Raw genomic sequence first — 26,028 nt, forward strand, 5'->3', positions numbered from 1 at the left:
TCCCCTCCGCCCGCCCCCGCGCGCCCCCCCCGCGCGCGCGGCGCTGAGGCGGCCCCGGCCCGGCCGCGGAGCCCCCGGGACCCCCGGCCATGGAGGGCATGGACGTGGACCTGGACGCGGAGCTCATGCAGAAGTTCAGCTGCCTCGGCACCACCGACAAGGACGTGCTGATCGGCGAGTTCCAGCGCCTGCTCGGCTTCCAGCTCAGCCCCGCCGGCTGCGCCTTCTTCCTCGACATGACCAACTGGTGCGGGCCCGGGGCCGGGGGGGGGGGGCGGGCGGGACGGCCTGAGGGGGCTCGCGGGGCCGAGGGGCCGCGGGCCCGGCCCCCCCCGGCCCGGTCACCTCAGGGCCCCGGCGGGGAGCGGGCGGTGTTTGTGCCGGGCCCTCTGTGCCCTGGCCGGGCCGGAGGCGGCTCCCATGGCGGAGCGGCAGCGGGACGGGGCCGGGGCGGACGGGGCTGACTCTCGGCCCCGGCCCGGGGCGCGGGTTCGCCGGTGCGATGGCCGCGGAGCTGTTGAGGTGGCGAACAGATCCACGGGGCGTGCGAGCCTGCGTTCGGGGACGGGCTGTGGCTCCCCGACTTGGAGGCAGCTTCAGAGGGAGGGGAATTGTGGCAGAAATGCGCTGGAGGAGCCTGGAAGCGGCCGCGGTGCACGTGTGAGAGTTACCGGGGTGTTTGGGGAAAACAACTCGGGCAACCCAGCGTCTAAAGGCTCTGTGTCACTGCGCGAGGAAAAAGCAGGCACGGGTTATCAGCGAGGCTGTAGCTCGAGAAAAACAGGGGAGATACTCGGTACAAGGGTGAAAAACAGCACACGGGAGTGTTCTGGTGCAGTGAGCCCAGGAACTGTAAAAAAGATGTTGTGGAGCAGCTGCTCTATGAGTCGGGGCGTTTGGCTCGTTTTGAGCTCTCTCTGCTCATCTCCGAAGTGTGTTGACCTAAAAGTTCTGCAGGGTGGGAGCTGCAGGAGAGCAAATGAGTTCTGTGTGTTTCAGACACGGTGAGCAGAGAGATCACTTAGCTAAACCCTGCTTAGAGGTAGAACATCAAACCCAGAAACCTCGGCTTTGAAAACTGAAATCCAGGGGGAGGTCAGGATATCAACAGTTGGGGGAAAACTTGTGTGGAATTGTTGAGTTTATAAACAGTAGTGAGACAACTTTGTCGGGTTTTTCGTTTTGGTTTTTCCTTCCTCCTACAGCTCCATACCGAATTTTAGTGGCAAATAAGCATCTGCAGAAGGAGTAGGGGAATAGCAAGTAATTAATTGTGTTTTGTAAGCTGATGCAATATGAAAGATCTCGAGGAGTTCAGGAGTTTGCTTGGAAGAAATGGTTGGCTCCCAGCAGAAGATGCTTTCCCACATCATCCATGTGTTGGTGATAGGACTAAAACTGAGACCGCACTGTAATCCTGGGGGTTCTGTGAGGTTCCTGGGGAGAGCAGGGAACAGAGTTGCCTGAAAGTTACTCCTGAAGATGCTCCGTGTAGCCAGAGTGCTCCTGCTTTGTGCTGAAGCAGCTCTTTTTCATTCAGGAATATTGAATTCTTGTTTGGAATAACAGCGTTTCAAATCCAGCCTCAGAACTGACTGAAGTGGTTGAAATAGCCTTAATTTCCCAACTTCAGTAGTTTGGTTCTGAAAACATCTGTTTTCACATTTTTTAATGAAATTTGATAAGTTGTGGCTGGATGGGCATGCGCCCGTTGGGGTGGTGAGATGTGCGTGCAAACAAACGCGGGCTGGGGCTGCTCTGAGAGGGCTCAGAGCCCGTTCTCAGCCTGGCAGGGGCTGCTCCTCTCCCCCAGCTGGGTGCTGTGCCCCGTGCCTGCCCCCCTGCCCCGCTCCCTCCCCTTCCTGCATGGCCCCGGGGTCGTTGGCCCTGCTGGGCTGACCCTGCCCTGCCCCTGCTGTCCCTCAGCAGGGACAATCAGCACACGTGTCCCAGTTCTGGAAGCGCCTTTCCCGTGCCATGGAGGGGCCCTGTGCAACCCACACTGCCCAGGTGGTTCAGGTGCCCTACCAGGTTTGCCTTGGGATTAGGGTCTGGACCTTCTGGCACCACTTGATGAGACTTTCAGGTCGCTTTTCCGAGTGTTCCCAGTCGGGGTTGATGTTCACCTGCAGGAAATGGTGAGGGAGCTCACGGTGGGTGACACAAATGCAGGTGTTGGGTGTTCCAGGTTCTCTGTAGCGGTGTCCCGTGTGTGAGTTAATTGACAAACACATAAATAGTTTCACTAGAGCTTGTTCCCAGGTGTGAAAGCTGCTCTTTGGCAATAATTGTTGTCTCCAGACCCACAGTTCCTTCCCCACTTTGTCTTTCCTGTACTGTAGGGAACACTCAGAGCTTAATGTGCTTTGAAAGACCATTTCCAACAGCATCGTTAGGAATTGTGGTCAGAGGACTTACAGTGAATTAGCAGTACTGCTGGAATAAAGGAATTATTTTAAATAGCTTGTTTGGCCAATCTAGGGGGAAAAATTAGTGGCTGGCTGGGGAGGAATACCTGTAAGTAGCCTCTAAAAGTCTGTGTCCACTTCTCCAGTTCCCAGGAATGCTCAGTGCCCCTTCAGACGCCTGTCAGGCTTGGGCAGTGCTAAGGAACTGCCAGCTGGTTTTATTAAGTGCTACCAAAATGCTTTGGGTTGAACATATGCATCCAAAGTTTCAGAGGCTGTTCCTTGATATGCAGGAAATACAGGTTAAACCCTTTGTCTTTCCCTGGTACTTATTAAACACTCTGCTAGAGTTATGTCCGTTTTCTGTGCTGACTTCTTGCTGCATGGATCTGATTCCCCAGCAGCAGCACACACCATCCTGCTTTACTATTTAGTTATTTATTTTCCATTCAGAGGGGCTGCTGAGAGAGAGGCTGAGCTTTCACTTTCGGCCTAAAACCAAAAGTGACCTTCTTTGTTCAAAAAGCAGAACCAAAAATGAACTGTTTTGATGCTGAAAACGTTTCTTCCTTGGGAGGAAACCCTGGGCAGTGAAGTGGGGAGGGCATTTTGTTACTGTTGCATCCAGGATGAAATCCCCCTCAGTTACCTTGGCTCTGCTCCTTCCCCTCCAGACGTGGGGCCCCAGCACAGGTGGGAGGGAGGGGGCTCACAGGAGGGGTTTGGGTGCAGGGGAGTCCCAGGTGTCACCTGCAGCTCCACAGTCATCTGTGAGAAGGGCAGGAGAGGGTCTGAGCCCCTTTGGCCTTGGCTGGCCTTCACAGGAGCTCCTGGAGCTCCATAAAAGTCATTGGATTCCTCTAAGGCTGGTGGGGAAATTGTATTGGGACAAGAAAAAGGAATTATTTTCTTTGAATTGGAGTGTGTGCCAGCTTTGTGGGTGAGAGGCTTGGAGCTGCTTTAATTCCATGAGAAAGTGAATTAGTTTGAAGTAGCTAATGGTAGTGGATTTAAAATCCATATTTCAGTGTAGCTGGCTCAGAGATTCCCAGTTTGAAAGAACTAATGTATATTTCAATAATTACATGTAATATTTCTTTACATTCTCTTTTTAGCTCTTGTTTAGAAAGCTGAATTTTTATCAGAGCAGTAGGTGTGATATTTAATTGAAGTGTGTCAGGTAACGATGGTTTCCATTGTGTGTGGGGGAAAAAAAAACATTATTTAACAAAGCTTTTTGGATCCAGCTTTAGGTGAAAAGTTCATTATTTGTAAGGCTGTCAGATCTAGAGATCCTCGTGTTTTTTTCATCTATTTAGGAGAATTTGTAGCTGTGTCATGGTTTAACTAGTACTCCCTAGGTAATGTTTTGCATGAAGATAAGTTTATCTCTGAAAATACTGCAGGAATCTGCAGTTAAAACCTTGTTCTGTCTCATGCCAGGTGTGAGGCAGCTCTGAGCTACAGTTGTCTTATAGATTCACATTTCCATCCCTGTGGGTGGCTGTTCAAATTCTTTATATCCAGTGAAACACCTGTATTGCCCAGAAGTGGATGTACTTAATTGGGAGTCTGAAGACATGGTTTAACTAATAGGGGTTTAATTGCTTTTCCCATGACTTACATGAAGTGTGGGTGCTACTCAGAGAAATACTTGAGGTACATTTGTGTGAGATGTCAGGACACTCAGAATTTAACAGAACACACTGGGTCAGGGGGATTCACTCACATGGGATGTGATTCCCACAGTGGCTCACAGCAGCATTGCTCCTGATTTTTAACCTCAGGTGTTTGCAGGTGTCCTCTGAGCACAGATGTTTGGTCTGCTCTTCGGATTGAATCCATGTTCTGCCAAATGTGAGGAAAACTTCCCCACTGCCTTGCATAGACCTTGAGCTTGGTTTTGACACCCCTTCCTTCGGTGGGGAATCCTTGTGTCAAGGAGGAGGCAGGAACCAGCCCTGATTCTGGCAATACTCATCCTTCCCTGGGCATGCCTGTGGGTGTTTGTGTCTCACCCAGCAGCCATGGGGCAGGGACAGCAGCGGGTGGGAGTTCCCGTCACCCTTATCAGGTGACAGAGACAGAGTCTGTGTTCTCTCTGTGACTCAGGACACGTTTGTCGAGCAGTCTGGGTCTGGTGTGACTCTGCTTGGGTTAATATTTGTTTATGCTGACCAGCTGGGCCAAATCTGGTGAGAAGGGTTGCCTCAAAACACCGATGGGGTGTTGATAAACTTTATTAGGGAAGAAGGAAGCTGAGGCTTTGGACTTGATGTCCGTCTTACTCTAACCCACTGGTGACACGCTGTCCTCATAGGCAGAAGTGGCACCCCAGAAGCAGATCTGGTGGTTGCTGATGTGCTGTCACCAGGATGTCAGGACAGTCTGGGGAGCTCTGTGGATTGTGGTGGGTGCAAGGTCATTTACACCCTTGGCTTGGGGAGAGAAAAGAGGTTTTAAACTGTTTGGTCTGTTGTGGCTCACTTGAAACACTGTGGGTATCTCTTAGTGCCTGTGAACCATCCCAGGCTGCTGCCTCTCTGTGTCCACAGCTGTCTCCTAATGCTACTAAAAATAGCAACATTACAGAATTAAACAATTTAAAAATATTTTCTTAGAAGCTTTTATCTAGTGCATTAAAAAAACCTCCAACCCCACACCTCTTCTCCAGAGCAACTCAAGTGTTTGACCTGATTATTTTGAATGAAATCTAGACTCTAAAGAAATTGTATTTATAACTGTGGAACATACTATAATTGTGCTCTAAGGTGCAAATCATTGAAAATTTTGGTGCCTGTGGCATGAAAGTATAAGCAGGTAACTGTAGCAGAATTGGGTACAATATAATTTTGGTCCAGCTGGACTCTGCCTTACATGCCCCAACTTGTTCTCAGACAGTTTCTGTAGCTTAATCCCCTTTCACTTTCATCAGACAATTATAGATTGGTAACGTGGTTTGTACTGAGGAATTGGCAGTTCCAGAATCTCCTGTGGACTGGCAGCTCTCAATAACTTTCCACTGGGAAGAGCTGTTGCCTGTTTTCAGTGGCAGCTCCTGCTGGGACATTCTCAGGATATTTTACCCCCCTCTTAAAGCTGCTGGGACCAACTGCTTTGGGAGGGCTCAGCTGCTGGGGATGGTTCTGGGGACTCCTGCTTGTAGCAGCATTATTGTGGTGCTGCTGTTGGGCAAAGGGTTGTGCTCAGGTGCTTTGCTGTGCTCAGGTGCTGTGCTCAGCCCTGTGCAGGTATCTCTGGAAGGTTTCAGCAGCTGCTGTTGGTGTGTCTGTGCACATTAAAGCTGCTCAGGGAAAGTGAGTTCCTTTGATGGTTTGGTGTTCTGAGGACTCTGTGCCTCTTCTGTGGGCTCTCAGTTTCTCTCCTCGTGCTGCCCCTGCAGACACAGGATTGCTTCTGTGACCACAGGTTTCTGTCTTCTTCCTAGAGCACCCCACTTGTATGTGGAACTGCTGCTTTCAGCTAAAACAACGAATGTTTTTCTGTCTCTTCATGTGAAAAAATACATAAGCTTTAAATTAGTCAGATCTTCCCCCTGCCTTCAGTTGTGTAAATGCAGCTTAAAGCTTTCAGCATCCCTCAGTGATCCTTTTCCATCATCAAACATCATCTAATGTAGTTTCCCAACTTCATACATAGAATTTCATGTAACTTTAGTGTAAGAGGGGTCAAGAATGAAGAAAACTAACACAGTAATTTTGCTTTCTGAAATTCTGTCTTCTGACTGATTAAAATTCCAGCCCTTGGAAACATCTTGAGGCTTTGCACTTAATTGCCATGTGTCATCCCTACTGAAGGTTTGAATTGAAAGCTCCAGGTAGAAGTGCTTCCCTGCAGCCTGATGTGTTTGCCTCTTCCCCCACACCCTTTGGCCTTCTCCAAGGCTTGGAGTGAGGCATCTCCTGCTTCAGGAGCAAGAGAAGCTGTTGGAGATGTCCCAGCCTGGCTTAGCAGCAATCCAAGTCCACAAGAGCTGGGGTAAGGAACATCCAGCTAAATTGTGGAAATGAAGAGACAAAAGGGGTTGCCTCACTTGGATGTCTCCCATATGTGTTTTTAGTCTCTCCCCCTGTATCATATAGAGAAGTTCCATTATTTGGGAGTGAGAAACTGTCCATCTGCTGCACTGCTGATTTTTGTTTTTTAACAATAGACACCTTATGGGGAGCTGTGGTGCCTGGTTACAGACTGCATTTGGAGAGCGACAGGAGCTCTGTGAAGGTGGAGACTTGAGTTACAGAGGAGTCTGAGGTGTCCTGCATCACGTGCTCTGTGCTGGAGCTTTTATTGTGCTGCTTAGCACTGCCCAGCGTCTACATTGCATATTTCCAGGAGATGTCACCTGAGTTGCTTGGCTCATGACAAAACACTGCACCCTGTGAGTGCTGAGGGCACCTGCCTGGCTCCTCTCAGCCTCCACAGGGACAGACCTTGGCACCTTCTTTCCAATCACCAAGTCCATTTGTTACATAAATACTGCTGGCTGGCTGTGCATGGCCTGAGGGCTGCCTCCCATCTGAAATTCCCAATGGAAGGTGGCAGGAGGGCGAGTGCAGGCCCTGCTGCTTGGGTTCAGCTGCCTGCACATCAGCAGAGTTCACCTCTGCAAGTGCCATTTTCCCCAGAGTGCTGCTCTGCAGCTGATCTCGGGGTTTGGGGGCCAGGGAGGAGGGGAGGGAGCACTGTCTCTTGGGGGAGGAGCAGGACAGAGCCAGCGGCTGTGCGAGCTGTGAGCTGGGGGTGCCTCTGCTCTGTCCCTATCTCCTGGGCTTGTCTGTGTCAAAGAACGTGAACTCAAGGCAGATTTGCTTTGTCATCCTAACTTTGGCTTTTGCCACTGTGAATTTCTCTTCAGTTTCTGGAAGCTTCTTTGTAGTTCTCTACTGGGAAGTCCAAGAGGCATTGAAACACATAGAAGGACTCACCCCAAACATCCCCCATCACACAGATCATATGGTGGGAGTGGGGAGGTGGGTTTGGGAATATTTGATCACAAATGGGGCAAATCCATTTGTGTTTCCAGCATGTGTTGTTCTTTAGTTAGTTTTTAACCCGATGCTGCAGAGGAGTGTTGTTGTTTCCCAATGGCAAAGCTCACTGAAATATGACCCCGGGATGGGAGTGCTGGCCCCAGGCCTGTGTGCACAAATAGCCCACTACCTTCTGAGGCCTGTTTGCAGCCCAGCAAACAAACGCAGCCAGGCTGCCTTGCAAAGAGTTGCAGTAGAAATCTGCCCCTCAGAGCTTTTATTTTTTCCTGTCAGTGTCAATAAAATGTCAGTGCCACTGATTCCAGAACCATCGCTCACAAGGTGTTGTGGTCCATCTGAAAATGTAGTTATGTAGTAGTGGATTAGGAAGAGAAAGAGCTGCATTGCTGTCTTTTGTATCTCCTACAATACCTTTTGCCTTGGATTGCTGTGCTACAGGAAGAAATCGTGGTGCAAACTAAGCTGCAGCTCATGGTGTTAGCTGGGTGAGCGAGCAGGAGTCTCTTGGCACAGCCCTGGTGTGAGTTATGTAAATCTTGTGCAGTGTATAAGCAACAGGCGGTTGGTGACGTAAAACTGAGCATTTGTCTCTGTTTACTGGCTGATGTGACATGGCCCCTTCCTGCAGCATTTGACTGAGCTGGCGGGATTAAATAGAGCCCTGACACTCCTGAGTAGAAAACGCCTCAGGCTGAAGGATGGTTTCTGCTCTGGAATTCTGAGTTCTGGCCACAGCACGGGACCCGGTGGCTCCTGCGTTGGACCAAAGTCCGCTGGGCACGGATGGCAAAGGTCTGGCTGTGACGCTGGGCTTGCTGAATTGCTGATCTATCCCCGTGGCCATGTTGTGCAGGCCATTCCTCCAGTGTCTCCTTAGCAGGATGTCAGCAACTCCTGTGACTCACACAGCGATTATCTGCTGGTGCTGTGATGGATGGATTGATTGCAAAACCGATGGGGCTCTTTGGGTCTTCTCCCAGTGCCCCCAGTGTGGCTCTCCCCCCTTGCTGTTGCCCCCCAGTCAGCTGCTGCATTTTGGATCCCCTGAGTTTTCTGTGAGGAGAAAGTGACACTGCTCCCATGCAGTCCAGATTTTATCCAGAATGTGTCTGATTTGAATGTTTTTTGCCATGACCACTGTAGGAACTGAACAGGAGGCAGTTTCTTTACTCACTGTTTCAAACCTCTTTCCAGCTGGCAAGCAGCCCCGCAAAGCCCTGTGTTTGCTCTTGCTCAGGGTCACGCTGCAAATGTTTCTCTTGCTTTCACCTTGGCTGTCTGACTCGGACACATGACACCCCACCACTGTCCAGCCCCTCAATATGTCACTGTGCCCACACAGAGCAGCTTCTGCAGGGCTTTGGTTTTAGGTGCTGGTTCCCAGTTTCTGAAGTCTTGGTTTTGGTGGTTTTTTTTCTACCCTGCTCAAAAAAGCAACACAGATTTCTGCAGTCATGAATAAAAAAAGCAGTTATTATGCCCATTGCGTTTGGGGAGATTTTACTCATCTCCATTCTCACAGCACCCACTCACAACATGTAAATCAGGGCCATAACCTCTCAGACATGTATAAACAGAGGAATTACATGACTTGCCAAACACTTACATAATGACTTAATAGTATATCGTGGAACTGAGCTAAGGCTCGTGAATCCTCTTCCTGCCTGACTGTTCTTCTTCTCACATTAATTACCATGAGTTGTAGCTACTCCATGGCTCAGGAATCAATAGCATTGTGGCTTTCTGAATGTCCTTAATGTATCACAGACTTGCACTGTCATTTATCTTTATTCAGTGAGAACTTTTGACTCAGGTGGTTTGTAAGTTCCTGCAAGTTGTGACTACCCAGAGCTGAGCAGGCACTTTATTGATGAATAAACAGTTTGTACCTGATGCTATGTTTCAAAAACTCCAGCGAGGCTGGAGTTATTATCTGTAGCTACTGGTGCCCTTTGGCCCTGAGACTTATCTTCATGTTTTGTTCCTCTTGTGCTCCTTTTGAACCTTGTGTGCCAAAAGAAAATGGAGAGATGATTTGGTTGGTCCTTTTGAAATTAGCTGAGGTAACAAGGCTGGTGAAGAAACTGCCCAGTGTTCGTGACATAGCTCTTCTCTTGGTGTGTCCTGAACTGTTCAGCAAGTTTCATAAAGAACTGTTGGAGCAGAGGCCTCCAAGACTTGTAAGTTCTAAAGTTTCCAGGGAAAGTAGAAGCAGAGTAGAAAAGTGATCCAAGCCAGTGTCTCTGGCAAGAAAAAGTGCTGTATTTTGAGCTCTGGTATCTTAGAGAATCCATATGTGCTAGAGATAAAAGCTTTTAAAAAACACACGAGCAGCAGAGTTATTACAGCCTGGATATTTTTGCTGACCTGTTTAGGATGACATATGACCTGTGCAAAGGGCCTGACCCAACTGTACTTCAGGTTGTAATGTGCTTTTTTTCCTTTTCAGGAATCTACAAGCTGCCATTGGAGCCTACTATGATTTTGAGAGTCCAAATATCAATGTCCCCTCCATGTCATTTGTGGAAGATGTCACCATAGGTGAAGGAGAGTCCATCCCTCCTGATACCCAGTTTACAAAAACATGGAGGATACAGAATACAGGTGAGGCCTTTAGCTGCAGGTGCTGGGATGCAGTGGGAGGGATGCTGCCTTGAGGCAGGAAGCCTGTGGCACTCACCTGGGCTGGAGCCACCCTGAGGTGCTGCCAGCCTGTGCAAGTTCCCTTCCTGGGTTGGCACAAACATTTTGTGGTGGGATGGGCAGCTCGGTCAGGTCACCAGGCTTGTTCCTTGTGCCACCACACAAACAAACTCTAGGGAACTTGTAGACAAACAAGGCAGTGACACACAAGGGTCATGTGGCAGGTCCACTTCGGGCAGAATTGCCTTTTCATGCTCTGAGAGGATGCAGGGCTGGAGAGACCACATTCCAGTTTGGAATAAGTCAAAGCAGTGCCTGGGATCCAGGAAGTGAGGCTGGGCAAAGTGCATTCCCAGTGCTTCATCTGGTGGGATGCAGTCAGAGAGGAAAATGAGATCCATGGATGTGAAGGAAGCCCTTGTTCTCAAGCAGTGCAATGAGGGGATGTTGCATGAACATATAAAACTCTGTCTGAATTTAATTGACCTGCTTGTACTTGTGTGGGAGAGAACAATCTCACACTGGGGTGTGATGCTGGGAGTCATCACGAGTCAGGTTCAGCTCCCTCAGTATTTCTGCTTGTGAATAGCTGCAGGACTTGGACAGAATATCCACACTAAAACCACACTAAAAATCTAAAAGTATTTCATTAGCATGTTTAAGAACACTGATTTATAGAGGATGTGTTCTAGAGGAAGGATTTAATATTTCAGTGTACTTTTTCTGCCTCCTTCTGTTTGGAAGTACAATGGAAGGGTGAAACATGGAACTTGCTTGAACTCCAGTACTGTGAAAAGTTGACTGGCAATTTTTTATAACTGTCCCAAATACATCTCTTACAAATCTAGTAAGTGTGATAGGTCTTGTTTCTCCACTCTTAGTATCTCAATTTGTGTGGTTTATGACTACACCTCTATCTTGGGCTGACTCCTCCCTTCCTTGTTCCTCTGATGTGCCATTTCCTGGATGCAAATTCAGCCTTAATTTGGCATCCTAGTTCAGGGGATGTTTCATTGTTCTTGGAATGTTTCACCTTCTGAAATCCTGGGCCTTCTAAAATGCGGGACAGGAGCTCATCTTGATTTAGGATTTCCTGGCAGGCCAACATGTTTTGACCTCTGTGTGGTTTGAACCTGGCTTGTCAGACCTTCCATCCATGCCCTAGCAGTGGTGCTGGAGGCCAGGGCCTGGTACAACCACACTGCTGAGGGTTAGTGAAGTGCAGCTTCACATGCTGCTCATGACTGTGCAGTGTGAGGAGCACTGCAGCATTTGAAAACCATTCTTTGGTTTAATTAAGGTATAGTATCAAAGGGCTGTAGTGTTTCCAGATAATATCTACTTGTTAGGCAGATAACTGAAGCAGAGCCAAGGTTTTTAACAGCTCTACAGGAGTCCTTGATTACATGACTTCAGTTCTAGAACACAAAATACCTGAGGCATGTGTCACTGGAGCATTGCAGGTCTGATGAGTGTGACAGGCAGAGCTCAGAGATTGTCAGTTTGAGGCGCGTGAGCTGTGAGCTCAGTTCAGTCAGGTTCTCATTTGTGTCACTAAAAAACAATGCCCTGCTCTGATACCTGCAGGATGGTGCTGCCTTGTCTGCCAAAGGAGCAGTTTGTGTTAGAACCATTGCTGAAAGAGCAGCAGGGTTTAACAGCCTGGCTTCCTCTCCCCACTCTGCCCCAGCTGCTGCTGGCTCTGCAGGACACTCTCTGCAATTTATCATCTCCTGAGAGATGAGTGTACTGAAATAGAATGACATAATCATAATTTCATTTTATGAGGCTTATCAGTTGCAGCGTTCTAGGCACCTTGCAAGCCTAAAGCCATTAAACCTGATAAAAATCACATAAATAATTTAAACTAAGCCATGTTGCTGGGCTGCCAACCTCTGCAGATGAGGCTTCATGCTCAAGTGCCCCATGCCCCAGGCTGAGGTCAGCCAGACACCCAGCTCCTGTTTCAGAGCCCTGCTCCCTCAGCACCTTTCCAGCTGTGCTGGTGCATCCCCCACGCTGAACATCCCTCTGCACTCGTGCACATCCTGCTCCCCCTGCCACGTTGGGAATTCCAAAATAAGGACTTGACAAGAAAATCAGCCCTTGCCGTGCCTTCACTGGAGTGTCCACAGGGATTAAATTAGCAGGCAAGCTGTTGCAAAGGATCCTCCTTGAGGTGATGTGAGGTCAGAGCAGCCTGCAGCACGCTCGCCTCGGACCAGACGGAGCAGTTCAGGCTTCGTGGTGGTTCAGGCTTTCCGTAGCCATTTCCGTCAGCCTCAGCTGAGCAGGAGGTATTCTCAGTCCTTGGCTGAGTCATGTGATGTGACTGGGGAAGAAGCAAAAGAAAATTGTGCTAAACTGATTTTTCATGAGTCTCAGAAGAGAGGCTCTTTCTCTGTGTCTGCCCCAGCAGTTGTTATCTTTGGCAGCGGTGCCTGCACGCAGGAGCTGTTTTCTGTCTCTCTGATTGCCAGGTCACGCTGTCAGTCCTGGTGTCTGCAGTCTAAACATGGATCTCCACAGATGAATTGTGTGTTCACAACCCTTCTTGCCACCTTTGCACAAGCCTGAGAAAAGGGTTGGTGCAAGGAGAGAAGTAAATCAATTTAGGAAATAGTGCTGGCACTTCAGTTACAGCTCAAACTATGAGTTCCTCTTGAGACTCCTAACAGGCTTAGAAAGAAATGAATCCCTGAAAGGACACATTGCCAACACTTTATATAAATAACAGGTATTTGATGTGGCATGGTTCAGGAGCTTCATGGAGGGAGGCAGAAATAGGGGCACACAACACAGCCCTGCCCTTGTCTCTGCCTCTGGCCCTGCGGAAGGGGAGGTGTGTGTAAGTTAAGGGGGTGTTTTTGTTTTTTGTTAAGCTGTTACACTGTGACTTTGAGAATTTTTTCGTGTAACAAAGACATTCGGAATTGTTCTGCTGGTCCCTAAATGCACCAATTAAGCCTGCTCTGAAAACCACGTTTCCTCAGCATCCACTGCTGCTGTGTCCTGTGTATCTCGGTTCCCTTTCACCATCCAACAGTTGCACAACTGTTTTAACAAGCGTGTTTCACCCAGTCTTACACAAACAGCCAAAGCTTTTCCTGGTGTGCTGTCAGTAATTCCCTGTCCTGTCTAATCCCAGGGACGGAGGCGTGGCCCCCAGGGGTTTGCCTGAAGTATGTTGGTGGAGACCAGTTTGGGCACGTGAACATGGTGATGGTGAGGTCCCTGGAGCCGCAGGAGATGGCTGATGTCAGCGTGCAGATGTGCAGCCCCAGCACCGCCGGAATGTATCAGGGACAGTGGCGGATGTGCACTGCCACGGGACTCTACTACGGAGGTGAGCAGCCCCTTCCCTGCCCACGGCCCCACTGGGGACAGCACACACACAGAATGGAGCAGGGGGCAGAGCTCTGCCAGCCCTGAGCTTAGATACATAGCACAGAGTGGAGGAAAACATCAAGGGAGCTGCTTTGTTGTCTTGGTCAGTGTTTTCTAAGCACTGGAACAATTTACAGATTACATAAAACTCTGGAAAACAAAGGGATGTGCACAGCTCTCATGGAGTCTCTTTCCCACTCAGTCTTTGTTGAGATTCTTTCCCAGTTTTCCATTGCTTAACTTTGTGAGCTGCATATGAGCATAAAATAGTGGTGAAACCTCATGTGAAGTTAATGCCCAGGGTTAATGCAGTGACTTAGTGCACCCCCTGTGAGCTATTTCTCTGTTTAAAGAACACATTTGGCTATTTTGCCTGGTGCTTCAGCCTGGGCCTCAAACATCTGCCTTCAGTGCAGCCTTCCCTCCCTTTTGTGCCAGCTTTAGTTTACACTGAGAACATCTTTGTGTCTGTTGGCAGCTGGGAGTATCCCAAGTTTCAGGGCTTGAGTAAGCAGTGTTGGCACATGGAGGCAAAAATATCAGTGCCAGAAGGAGGGGGCTGGCAGTGCTGGCACTGCCATGCAGCTCCTCATTGTCTGGAGGGGACACAGTGTGTCCCTGAGGGATATCCCCGTGCAGGTGGGACAGCCTGTCCAGTTTGTGTTGCTGGTCCTGTATGCCCACAAAGCCCAGGGTTTCCAGAGGGTTCACAGTCCTGGACAATGAGAGATGTCCCTGCATTGCCAGAAGTTGTCACTTTTGCCAGAACATGACCTGAAGATTGAACCCCTTTGGCCGCCAAGCTCTGAGTCCGAGGGATTCTTGCCCTGCAGCCGAGCTGGTGGCTTTGCTGGGGGCTGCCCCGGCGATCCCGGGGCCCGGACGTTTGTCCCGTTTTGGGGCGGGGGCCCGGTGGTGCCAGCCCGGGGTGGCACCTGGACCGCAAGGCCGTGAGAGAGCGGCAGAGGGCGCTGCGGGGCCGCTCCAGAGCCGCCTGTGGGGGGACGGGTATGGGCGGGGGGGATCACTGGTGGGGCTGGGGGTGTGCAGGGGGTCAGGGGTGGTTGTGCAATGCAGTCAGTGGTATGTGTGTGTACAAGATCAGTGGTGTGTGAATGCAGGGCTCAGTGGGGGCGTTTGTACGGTTTTCAGTGAGGGGAGTTATGCACAGGGGGGATTAGTGGTGTGTAGTGGGGGTCCTGGCCCTAGTAGAGTGTGGAGTTCCGTAGGCAAGTCACGTTCCCCTAAGGTAGAATCCCACTGTCCTCAGTTGGCTCCTAAAATTCAAACTGCTGATCCCAGGCCTGTTAAACTGGGGGCACTGGAACCAGTACTGCTGAGGCTTTGTAAAAATGTGCTTTAAGCAATAAGTCTGTTTCTTGCTAGTGTAAAGGATGGAATTCATTTGCTCCTTCTGACCCTTCTTCATAAACTCCTATCTAGTGACAACCCAAACGTGTATCTTTCCACAGATGTCATCTGGGTGATCCTCAGCGTGGAAGTTGGAGGACTTCTGGGTGTCACACAGCAGCTGTCATCCTTTGAAACAGAGTTCAACACGCAGCCGCATCGCAAGGTAGAAGGAAACTTTAACCCATTCGCCTCTCCACAGAAGAACAGGCAACCAGATGAAAACAACCTAAAAGACCCTGGGGGTTCCGAGCTAGGCACAATCAGCAAAAACACATGGGGGCCTGCTCCTGACCAAATCGAACAAGATCAGAATGGACTGTCACAAAACTCTGTAAATCTCTCCCCCAGCAGTCACTCGAACAACTTGTCGGTAGTGACGTACAGTAAGGTAGGTGCCCTGGGCGAGCAGGAGAACGGGTAGGGGAGGAGCCTGGCAGGTGTGTAATCGCTCTTCCTTCCAAACTGCAAAGCCCTTTCCTTCTGCTTCTGCCAGACCTGCTAAGGAAGGTTCTGAATTTGACTGTCTGACTCTGCCAAGTCCTCATGTTATATTAAAATATTTTTTGCCTCTGATAGACTCTACCAGATCCACCTTTTTGTTTTTGCTTCAAGTCCTTCTTAAAATTTATATAACCTTGTTTGGGTGCTGTAACCGCAAGTGGCTGGAGCCTGCTCCAGTTGCGTGTGCAAATAAGTCAAAATATCTCTCTAGATGTGTCCTGAGTTTGACATAATTTTGAACAGACAACAAATTACCACACCCTCAAACTTCAGATTAGCCAGATAACTTCTTTATAGCTGGTGTGGGGAGACTCCAGAGCACACCATTTGATCTCAGAAGCTGCCTGCAGGAACAGTCAATCAAAGGACCGTTCCTGTCTGTGTCCTTGTCTTGTTCATAATTGTAGGTGACTTTTAAATTATCTTTACTTTAAATCTCTCTCAAAAGCTTGCTTGGTGGATGCTATATGAGTCTGAGTGATATTTTGACTGTTTTTATTTGCTTGTGTGTGAAAAATGAATTGCAGGATTATTTACAATTCAGAATCCACCTGTTAATGCAGCAGTATGTGTAGGTGTGTACTGTCGTATGTCAAACTAGTTTGATTTTTTAAATCCTTTAAAAATGCTTTACTGTACTTTGAGCAGGCTGTGTAGGACAATAACACTTGGTTGCTGAATGACTTAATAAAGCCCTAATGTTAGTTCACCTACAGCACTTTAGTTCCTCCCTGGATAACCTGCCTGTCCTGTGCCAGTGGATCTTGTTTTAGTGGCCTTTACCCCAGGGCTGTGCATCTTTTATGGCTGGCATGTGTGGGGTGAGCCTGACTGCCCCCCTTAGCGGTCCCAAACACCGTCTCTGGGCTGGCTCCTGCTGCCAGGCCCTGCTCTCAGCAGTGGAGTGGATGGCTTGGGAAGTGATGGCTGTCAGTGAAACACCCCCCGAGGTGGCAGTGCTGAGTTCTGCTGCAGTGGCTGCGTGCTGGGGTCACGGTGCTCCCCAAGGGGCTGGGCTGGGGCTGCCTTCAGAGAGCGTGGGTGTGAGGAACCAGAGCCCCTGGCAAGGAGCAGCTGTGCTGTGGGAGAGAAGCCAGCAGGAGAGTGAAGCAGCACCTGAGAGGTGTCACAAGGTTGAAGTGAGCTGGTTTAGCTGGTAACCCAGAGCTCCGTGCTCTGAGGAAATGGGGGCGGTTATAATCTAACCCCAAATGTAGGGCAGGTGACCTTTCCTCCCCTTTTGCCTTGTTTTGGCTTTGTTTGTTGTTTGTTTCTTTTTGTATTTACAGAATATTCTTGGGTGGATTTGAGGTGGATTGTCTGAGATTAAAGCAGACATTTTGCTTGCTGGCTTCAGAAGGGACAACTTTATAGTCCTTTTTTTGCTTTGGGGTAGGGGATATGAAGAAGCCAGTTGATTTTTGGGTGGTTTTTCTCTCTACTGCAGTTCTTTTGTTTGTGACATACTAAGATTATTTTATCCTTTGGAGGCTGTTCTGGTAGGTCTGAAGATCTGAGTCCTGTTCCAGCCTTGCCCATCCTGCCCAGGGTAGGAGGTTTTCTGTCACAGACCCAATACTCATATTGGTACAATACTGGTTCTGTAGTAAACAAGTTTGAGGGAGTTGGACATCCCAGATGCCTGGTCTGGTTTGAAAGGGTCAGGTGAACATTCCCCCCATTCCCTGATCAGGCCTCTGGGAAAAGGAGATGCAGTTTTGTTTGGTTTTTTCCCTTTGTGTGCATGGTGTACCCTGCTGGAGATGCTGCTGGAGCAGAAAAGGGGTTATTAGAGGTGATGTCAGGAGTATTGAATTACCTGAGGAACAGATGGAGCTCCAGTTCCTGTTGGGGAAAGCTCTACCTGGCCCATCTTCTCCTCATTCCCAGGGGATCTGACCTGTACTCTGCTGCTGCAGAGGAGAAGGAAAACTACTGCATTGGGACCTGCTGCCTTGTGATTGAATACTGATGTGAAAGGCTTTATTTCAGGTTCTAGAGAACACAGAAGAGCACTGTGGGTTGCTTAGGCAGTGGCACAGACTCCAAGAATTCCTGGATTTTATTTATCTTGGGCAGGATCTCTGATATTTTTGTCTCCTTTCATGTACCTGGGAAAGGGAGGGAATCCCCAGGCCATTTGGTGAGCAAAGGAGATGGTTCAGGTTTAGTTAAAGTGTTGAGAAGAGCCTGTGTCCTGTATTTAGAAGCAAAATAAGCCCTTAAATATTTCTCAGCTGACTGTGGAGGCTTCCTCTGCTGACAGACACTGGGGACACCCAGTCATGCAGTGCATGAGACCATGAAATCTTTGAGGTAAAACGAGCAGTTTCTGGCATCTGCAGGTGTAAAACATCCTCGAAGCTGCCAGACCTTGTCGGAATTAGTTCTCCCTCTGGTGCACTGAGCAGGTGTGACTTGTCCTCCAGAGCTCCCATTGGAGTCAGGATTGTGGCTACACCAACGTGCCATCTGCTGCTGGGTTACACAAGTACAGCAGCATTTCACACCTGGAAACATTCAAAATGGTTTTACAGAGCAGCAGCAGAGTGGGTGGTTTGGGTGTCCTGGGGAAAAACAAACAAAACCAGACACAGAATTCCCTGTAAGTGGGTAAGATGAAACCTGTGGCATGGTTGGAACAAGCTGTATGCCCTTTATTCCTGCTATGGCACCCACCTCCCTGGGGCCCCCTGCCTACCATCCACACACACTGTGGGGAGGCTGCAGGCCAGGGCCTGCCAGGGCTTTGCTTGGAGCATGTTGTTGTTAAATCTGTTCCCAGTGGAGTTTTTGCATGTTCTTAGATGTAAAGATGTGCCTAAGTGCAGGATAGGATGCCCAGAAATCCCCATGCACAGATACTTTATTCTCTGGCAGTCACTTTGTCTGGATTCTCCAGAGATCTGAGGTTGATACAGCTCTCTCCTATTTACTCCTGTCTCATAGCAACCCTGCACGGTCACTGCTGCTCTCTTGTGACTGGCTTTTCCATTAAAAGCCCAAGATCCAGTCTTACAGTGCCTGGGAATTAGAGTTTAATTGCTTAACTGAGGAAAGAAATGTACAGGTTTCCATGTTTGAGAAGATCAGAAATGAATAGCCATATCCTGACACTTAGATTGTACTAAACATCTCTGTATAAAATCCACAGATCTGTATCCAAACCTGCTGCCCAGGTGAATTGAGGAATCACTCCTCTCTATGTCATGCAGAAAACTGCACCTGGAGGTTGTGATTTGCCCAGACAGGACACTGAGCATCATCCCCACCTAAGCAAATGGTGCCTGGCTGTCCTGGTCATTGCTTGTGCTGCTCTTCAAAGCCCAGTGAAATAGAAACATATTTGGAATTCACAGCTGTAAAATCTGAGCTCCCTTTTTCCTGCTGTGTTTATGCTCCCCATCTCCCTCTGTTCTGTGTGGAGTTGAACTACCTGGCAGCTTTCTGTACATAAGGGGAAACCAACCCTGTGTCCTTGGAGCCTTTAACTGGCTTCCCCTCTCTGAGCTTAAATGTTGTTGCTGCTTCTAAAGCCATGCTTCTCCCAAACCAGGGCCTCCACTTCGCAGATTTTTGGAGTACCTCTGTAAACTGTAGACAGAAATACTTTTACTGGAAACTGGGCATCAAACTGTCTTTATGCATGAGGATTATGCCCCAAAAATGTTTTGAAGCCCCTTCCATGCTGGTGTCTGGGCTTCACTTTGGGCTGGTCACTGTGTGGTTCCAGCCATTTAGACACAGTGGGAGAAGGTTGGACTTGGAGCTCCCACAGCACTGCAGCCTGGCATGAGCTGGTTTGCCTCTCTAGTGAGAGAGATTGGTGGTTTGGGTGCTGCATGTCAGCTCATCCATGAAATCCATGTCCTTCCAGACTGTGGGAAGTGCCAGATAACCTGGTTTTAGCCCAACTTTGCCTCACTGCAGCCCAGCAGAGCTGCCTGTTGTTTATCCCAGCAGCACATCAGGGAGCTCAGGTACCTGAGCCCTGCCCCTCCTCACCCACAGGCACCCGACCCAGCCCTGCAGTGCCTGCTCCCAGAAGGTCCTGAACTTCCTGGTGGTCTCCCAGCCACGCCATGTTTGCACAGCATGCATGGAATAAAACACAAGTGCTGGATGTTTGTTCTCTGTTTGTGCTCAGTTTTACGTAAGCGAGGTTGGAGCAGCGCGGGGTAGGAGCGGCCTGAGGGGATGGGGACCTGCAGCCTGGGCTGGGCCACTGTCAGTGCCCACTGGGAGACTCCTGTATTGCTGTGCATCCACCTCCTGTCCCTGCAAGTGTACCTGCATTGGTGGTGACTCAGTCACAGAGGTGAAATAAAGAGCTGTCTGAAAGCCTGTGTGTGATGCTTTGTGAAAGATTTGCTTAATCCTCGCTTTGTTCCCAGCACAGGTACCTCGGTTTGCAGAGCTCAGTGTTCACAAAGGGTTTTAACTACACAAAACATCTCACTTCCCTTCTAGAGGCACGAGGCAAATGATAATTTATACCAGTAGCTGTCATGCTTGGAAAATCACAGCCCTGTGTTGTGACACACTGGTCTGTGTGAAGAGCCAGTGCTCCCACCAGCAAGTGAGCAGTTACTTCTGGGGATCATTCTGGAAGAACTGAAAGCGAGTTTGCAAAGCTGCAGCTGAGCTTTTCATAAAAACAGTGATCCCACTTGGAGGATAGACGGGAAGGCACCAAAAATACTGGGAATAATCCTTCCATTGAAACAACTCAGAAAAACTGCAATTGTCTGCAGAATTATTTTTGCGTGTTTGTGATGTAAAATGTAGCACAGAGGGGATAATTAGGCTTGAAAATGTCATACAGGGGTTTGATATTTGCATTGCAGCAGTAATTGAAGCTTTCTGGTATCAAACCCTTACACTGTGCATGGTGACTAAACGTCATGGGACAGGGGAGGTGGAGTCACCTGCACTAAAGCAGCTCTCACTCCCTTAAAGATGCAAGTGGGGTTCAATTTTGCCAAGTTCTCATGTTCAGTAATGAATCTCGGGTAGGTGAAATGCAGTGAAGAGTGGCAATTCCCAAAGGAAAGGTCTGGGGCTTTTCCATGGTGAAATTCCTTGCATCAGGAGGAGCTGACCAGGGGAGCTCATTGCAGGGTGCCAGGTGTTCAGTGCAGGGTGGCAGGTGGTGCAGAGCTGTGCATGCTGAGGAATCTCTTGTGCTGAGCTAAACTCTGGGTTTAACTGACACAGTTTGCATAATTCCACAGCTTTAAATTAGATGCTCCAGAAACCATTCTGTGGAGATCCAGAGGGTTTCCCTGCAAACCAGCTCACGGTGACCTCACAGGGTCTCTGCATCCAAAAGCACAAATGAGCTGCTCTGATGTCAGACTGAGGGTGACTGGCAGTTCCTTACACCACGGGGGGATGCTTGTGGAACCCCCAAATTACAGCAAGCAAGTTTGTTTTGCCTCTGGCATCCCCCAGGAGGTGACACAGGGTAAGGGTGGTCCCAGCAGAGGGGCAGGGGGTGGTTAAACCCCTCCTGAGCTCACTAGGCAGTGCCTCCAACAGAGCCTTGTGTGCAGGTAGCTCAGAGATGAAGCAAATTCTGGCAAATGTGTCTGTGCAGGTCATCAGCAGCAAATCCTGTTTTCCTTCTGCAGAGTGCTAAGCACAATAGCTTAATCCCTGTGAAGTGAGACTGCTTGGGATCCTGTTTATACACTGCTTTTCCTCTGTGTCCTTTTCTTGTGCACCATCTTAATGTTTCTCTCCTGCTTCTCCCCTTCCCCCCGTTTCAGTGAGTGTATTTTTGGAAATGTTGGATTTCTCAATCTCTGGATTTTGATGGGAGCATCTCCTTCCTCAGGTGAACTGTCATGCTGGAATCTGCTGGCTGTTCTCTTTTGAAAAGCTTTACAAACTGGCACTGCAGCATATTCCTGGGGTAGAAGCCTGTTTGTTTTTCCATCACTTGCGTGTATTTCTGTCTGCAAACAGCAATTTCCACGTTCCCAGTCTTTCATACTTCCCACGCAGTTCAGGAGATGTCCTGGTTAATTGTCTGCTGATCCTCCTCTTGGTTGGATTCTGAGAGCTGCTGAGAGCTGCTTCATTTTGCCATTTGCTTGTATTTACCAGCTGATCATATCCCCAAGATTGAACTTTTCTCTCCAGCTGTAGCAAGATTACAGACTGTTCATGGCACTTCCTTCCCAGTCAGATCTGCAGCAGAGCTCTCCAGCCTGGGGTTTGCCAGTGACGTTGGTGCTTTACATAATCCATGTTCCCACTCGTGGCTCCACAGCCCTGGCTCCTGCAGTGAGGGGGTTTTGAAGTTGTAGAACATGAAGGAAATGGTATTTCCTAGGAAATTTGCCCTGTTAAAGGCAGAGTGGTGAAAACTGAGGTCAGAGCTTCCCATTCAGCCAGAACAGGAATGGTTTGGGCTCTCCCTGCCTTACCCAGAGTGTGCTGGGAAGAGCTGGACTGTGTTTAGAAGCATTTGCATAATGATCTTCCAGCTCTGCCATGAGATACAAGTTTTTCTCCCTCATCTCTCTCCTGACCTCAGTGTGTGTCTGGGTTTGTGTGGGGGTTGTACCTTCTTCACTGACAAACTTCATCTGCGTGAGCTGGGGCATCCCTTGCTGCCTGTTGGTCTTTCTTCTGCTTCCTGATGAAACCCCGGATAACTGATCTGGACAATAGAAGTTACAAAAGGAGTTCCTGTTAATTTGAGACCTGTGACTACATCTGACATTTAGGTGACTCACTTCAGGATGTAAAGGAGGGAAATGGATTCTCTAGGAAGCATTTTGGGGGTTTTGGTAAATGCTCTGGTTGATTTCACTGGAGGCAAATGTGCATTGTCACCTTGAGGAGGCACACATGGCACTTGTGGGATTGTCGATTATTTTTTTGTTGGGTTTTTTTCTGGCAGAGCCTCTTACCCATTTACAGCCCCATGTCTGTGGGACAGACTGGGGAGGCTGCAGGGGCTGGGCCTGCAGGTGTTGTAGCACCTATAGGGAATTCTGGTGTAGAAAACACAAGTTAATTTGTGGCCTTGGTCTAAAAAACATCTGACAGAGGTAAGTGGTGGCATCTGCCCTCTCTGGGGAAGCCAACCCTGGAATGTGTGGTTTCACTGTCCTTGGAGCCACAGTGGGGCTGGTGGGAAGCCCTGGGCTGGGCTGGGCACTCTTTGGAGCTGAGCACTGAGCATTTTGTTTCTTGCCTGTTGAAAATTGATTATGTCTCCAACTTTCTTTCAGGGTTTCCACGGTCCTTATCACTTCGGACAGTCTTAAAACACAAAAACACAAAACGGGTATCGACAAGAGGAGAATTTAAGAAAAAGCTGACTTTTGGGGGAAGGGAGGGGGATTCATGTGGCAGACAGACACAGCGTGGACCCCCCTTCTCTGCCTCCGTGTTCTGGAAAAGAAGAAGAAACAAAAGCCCAGTAACTTAAGACTAGCTGTTTCCAGAGGAAAATCCAAAACCTGAGTATGCATGTGTGACTGCTGGATTTCAGAGTGGTGTAAATGCTATGAGGAAGAAGAGACACCAACACTATGGGTTTTTAGAAATTATCTTCACGTGTAATTAGGTAGCTTAAAAAGAAGTTTAAAAATGAAAATTTAAAAGCCATCTTTAAAAAAAGAATATTTTGCCTACAGAGCGGTTGTAGTTTGAGCAAATGTTTAATTTCTGTTTGTTTCTTGTTCTTTTTTTTTTGGTTTCTTTTTCCTAAGGGACAGCGTGCATTTTCCCAGAATGTCCTGGTTTGCTGCTGAACAGGACTGGCTCAGCACCTGCTGGGGTTTGTGCAGGGACTGCTTCTGTCAGGCTTTTTAATGCCAGGTTGGGTCTGCACCCAGCACTGCGTTTTTAACAGCATCTGCTGGTTTTAGTTACCAACTTTTTAATCTTTTATTTCCTCTTTTCCTTTTGGTTTGGGTGTTGCTTTTAAGTTGTCCTGCGTGTCATTGGGAGTCACGTTATGGACAGATTTCAGTATCAGAATTGGAGAGGGAGAACTGGGACTTCTGGGATAACATGGAGGGCTCGTCTCCCTTCCCTCTTGTACATGAAGTACACAAATACACACCCATGTTGATAAGAAACTGATTTATTCAAGTTGCTGAGCTGTCCTGTGTGGTTAGCAGTTAAAAATCCCTTTTTGTTCACTCTCGTGTGCAGTAGCTGTGCCTGGAGCTGTGTGCCAAGAGGAATCTCTGTAGCTGCAATTCACCTGCTGATAGTTGCAAAGCTTCACAGACATCCTGTCCTTTTCATTTGGAGTCTCCCCTCTCTCTTTCAGAGCATAAGTTTGCATTTGTTTCTCCTGTGCTGAGGTGTAGCTCAGAGGCTGATCCCTGTGTTCTGGAGCACAGAGCAGGAGTTGACACCACCAGCTGGGTCCCACTGTCACCTCCTCTTCTTCTGCCTTTGTCATCTGGGCTTGGGGCTGCACCGAGGCCGTGAGTGGGCTCACGTTTGGGGAGGGATTGCAGAAGGTTTGGGCTGCTCTGCTGTTCCTCCAGCATGTTCTCCTCTCGTTCTGGACTGCAAAGTGCAGTGTGAGGGGATGCAGCTTGGTCTCAGGCACTCTGGTGAATTTATTGTGAAATGCTGACCCCACAAACAGAAGGGAGTGAGCCCTGCAGCACCATCCTGCCCAAAAGACCCAGGCTGGAACAGCCATCTGCCAAAGATACAGGAATATGCAAAGCTCCCTTTACCTTCTTCCAGATCTGCCCAGTGAAGGCTTTTCCCTGTGTCAGAGCTGCACACTGCATGGCTTTGGCCTCGCCGCTCTTGGCTGCTTTTGTTTTCGTGGCTGGTTTGGAATGGGGGAATCTTTCATTGCAGCTACCAAGGACTGGTACCTGGGTGCATGTGGATGGACCTCGAGGGGCCAGTGGGAGTTCCTGGTGTCCAACAGAGGAAGGATTGGGCGATGGATTTTGTTCACATTTCAGAGGTTCAGTTGTTACAGATCACCATCAGCTGAAATCTGCCTTCAGAAGTCTGTTAGCTGGGAGAAACAAGATCAGAAACTGCCTGCATAGAAGTGGCCCCACAGGATTTGAACTGCCTGACACTTGCCCTTGCAGTCTGGTGGGCGCCTGGCTGTGCCCTGGATCTGGGCAAGTGTTGGGATTGGAGTGAACCTGCTGAAGGAGCTGCTTCTTGGAAGCTTTGTTTCTTGTGCTGTAACATTTGGCCTTGGGTTAGTTCTGAGGATTAGATCTGAGATTGATCTGGGGGTGATTGCAGCCCCAGAGTGTGGTGTGGGCAGGTAGAATCTTTGCTCACTCCCTCCTTTCCTCACAGGGGGCTCACAAGCCCCTCTGAGGAAATGAACATCACACCTGCAGTGCTGCTGCTCCCTTCTGAGGGCACTGAACCCCTGGAGACAGCTCTTGGTTCAAGTGACGAGGTGATTCCTTATCTTTATTGGCTCCTTGTGTCAGCTGCATAGTGGAAGGGAGGAGAAATCAAGGTCTGAGCCTGAGAGTTAGAGCTGGTGCTGTGACCTTTGCCTGGTGTCAGCAGAGGCACCTGGGAGACCCTTGCACTCGGATACCCCCACGCTGGCTTTCTGCTCCCAGCCACGTGTGCTCCTCCTGTGTCCCCTGGCTGCCACACTCGTGTTCCTGTGCTCTTCCTAAGGCTGAATTTATTCCCTTGTCTTGAAAAACCAAAACCTGCATGTGCCCCAAGTAGCCATGTGCTTTCCCACTCCGAAGGCACACGCGTTTGCAGTCCGTGGTGTCCTGGTGACAAGGGGTGCACGTTGCAGGCTGTGAGGAAAGGCAGGGCTCTGACATCTGCAGCTCCTGCTGCTCACATCCTGCTCTGCCCAGGCAGCTGAGGGATCTTTGGGGCCAGGCTTGTGGCCCCTGCTGTGGCGCTGCAAGGATGTTTAAAACGGGTTGCTCTATCTCTGTGTTTTTCCTCGAGTAAAAACTGTTTCACTGAGGCCAAAGGTGGTTTTATCTCCTGGTTTCTTGGAGCTTCGTGTTGCAGCCGGCCTCAGATTGCTCGTGCTTCAGGTGTCCAACTTTTAATGGGGAGATTGAGCTGAATTTGGCCAAGTTCTGCCCAGGTGACCTCATGACACTGCAGTTTGTATCAGCTCCCATAAGGGAATGGGTAATGTAGAACATCTCCGATGGCCTCTGAGTGGGTCCCTGTGGTAAGCAAGAGCCACTTGGACCCTGTCACCAACACAGCTCAAGCAGTGTCACCTCCCAGCCTTGGCAAAGTGGAGCAGGATGTCCCTGGGACTGGCCCCGAAGTGGCAGTGCCATGGGAGGGGGTGAGAGAGTGGGAATCTCCTGCCCACACCTCAGGAGTGCTGGATTGGAACCCAGCCAAGGTCTGGGAGCTGGGGCAGAGCCGTGCAGTCAGAGAGCAGTGGTGTGGGTGGAAATGCACGCTGTCCCACGTCTGGGTTTCTGTTGTGTTTCATTTTTTCCGTGTGTGAGTGCGTGGGTGGTTCCCAGCCTGTCTGTGCTCGCCGGGGCAGTGCATGTGTAGCACGGGATGGTGTGTTGCCTCTCTGAGTCTGGGAGAAGTCCTATGATAGCACATTGGGGGTGAAAATAAAGGAAGCTTTTTCCTTAATGTATAAATGAATATTTGTATGATTAAATTAACACAGAAAAAAAAAAAAAAAA

The 26,028-nt window shown here is 49.2% G+C and overlaps 1 protein-coding gene across 3 annotated transcripts; it reads left to right on the forward strand.

Moving 5' to 3' along the window:
- Positions 1 to 26,028, forward strand: ILRUN (inflammation and lipid regulator with UBA-like and NBR1-like domains). 3 transcript variants are annotated; one of them, XM_059488031.1, is made up of 5 exons: positions 1 to 247; positions 9,870 to 10,024; positions 13,212 to 13,409; positions 14,923 to 15,251; positions 22,612 to 26,028. In XM_059488031.1, exons 1-5 carry the CDS (start codon positions 90 to 92, stop codon positions 22,645 to 22,647), a joined length of 876 nt encoding a protein of 291 aa, XP_059344014.1. In that variant the 5' UTR covers positions 1 to 89; the 3' UTR covers positions 22,648 to 26,028. The 3 variants fall into 3 exon arrangements, with proteins under 3 accessions (XP_059344014.1, XP_059344015.1, XP_059344016.1); XM_059488032.1 differs by lacking the exon at positions 1 to 247 and adding an exon at positions 460 to 660; XM_059488033.1 differs by lacking the exon at positions 1 to 247 and adding an exon at positions 772 to 1,004.

This window comes from Ammospiza nelsoni, chromosome 23, assembly GCF_027579445.1.
Source record: "Ammospiza nelsoni isolate bAmmNel1 chromosome 23, bAmmNel1.pri, whole genome shotgun sequence".
NCBI classification, from domain to species: Eukaryota; Metazoa; Chordata; class Aves; order Passeriformes; family Passerellidae; genus Ammospiza; species Ammospiza nelsoni.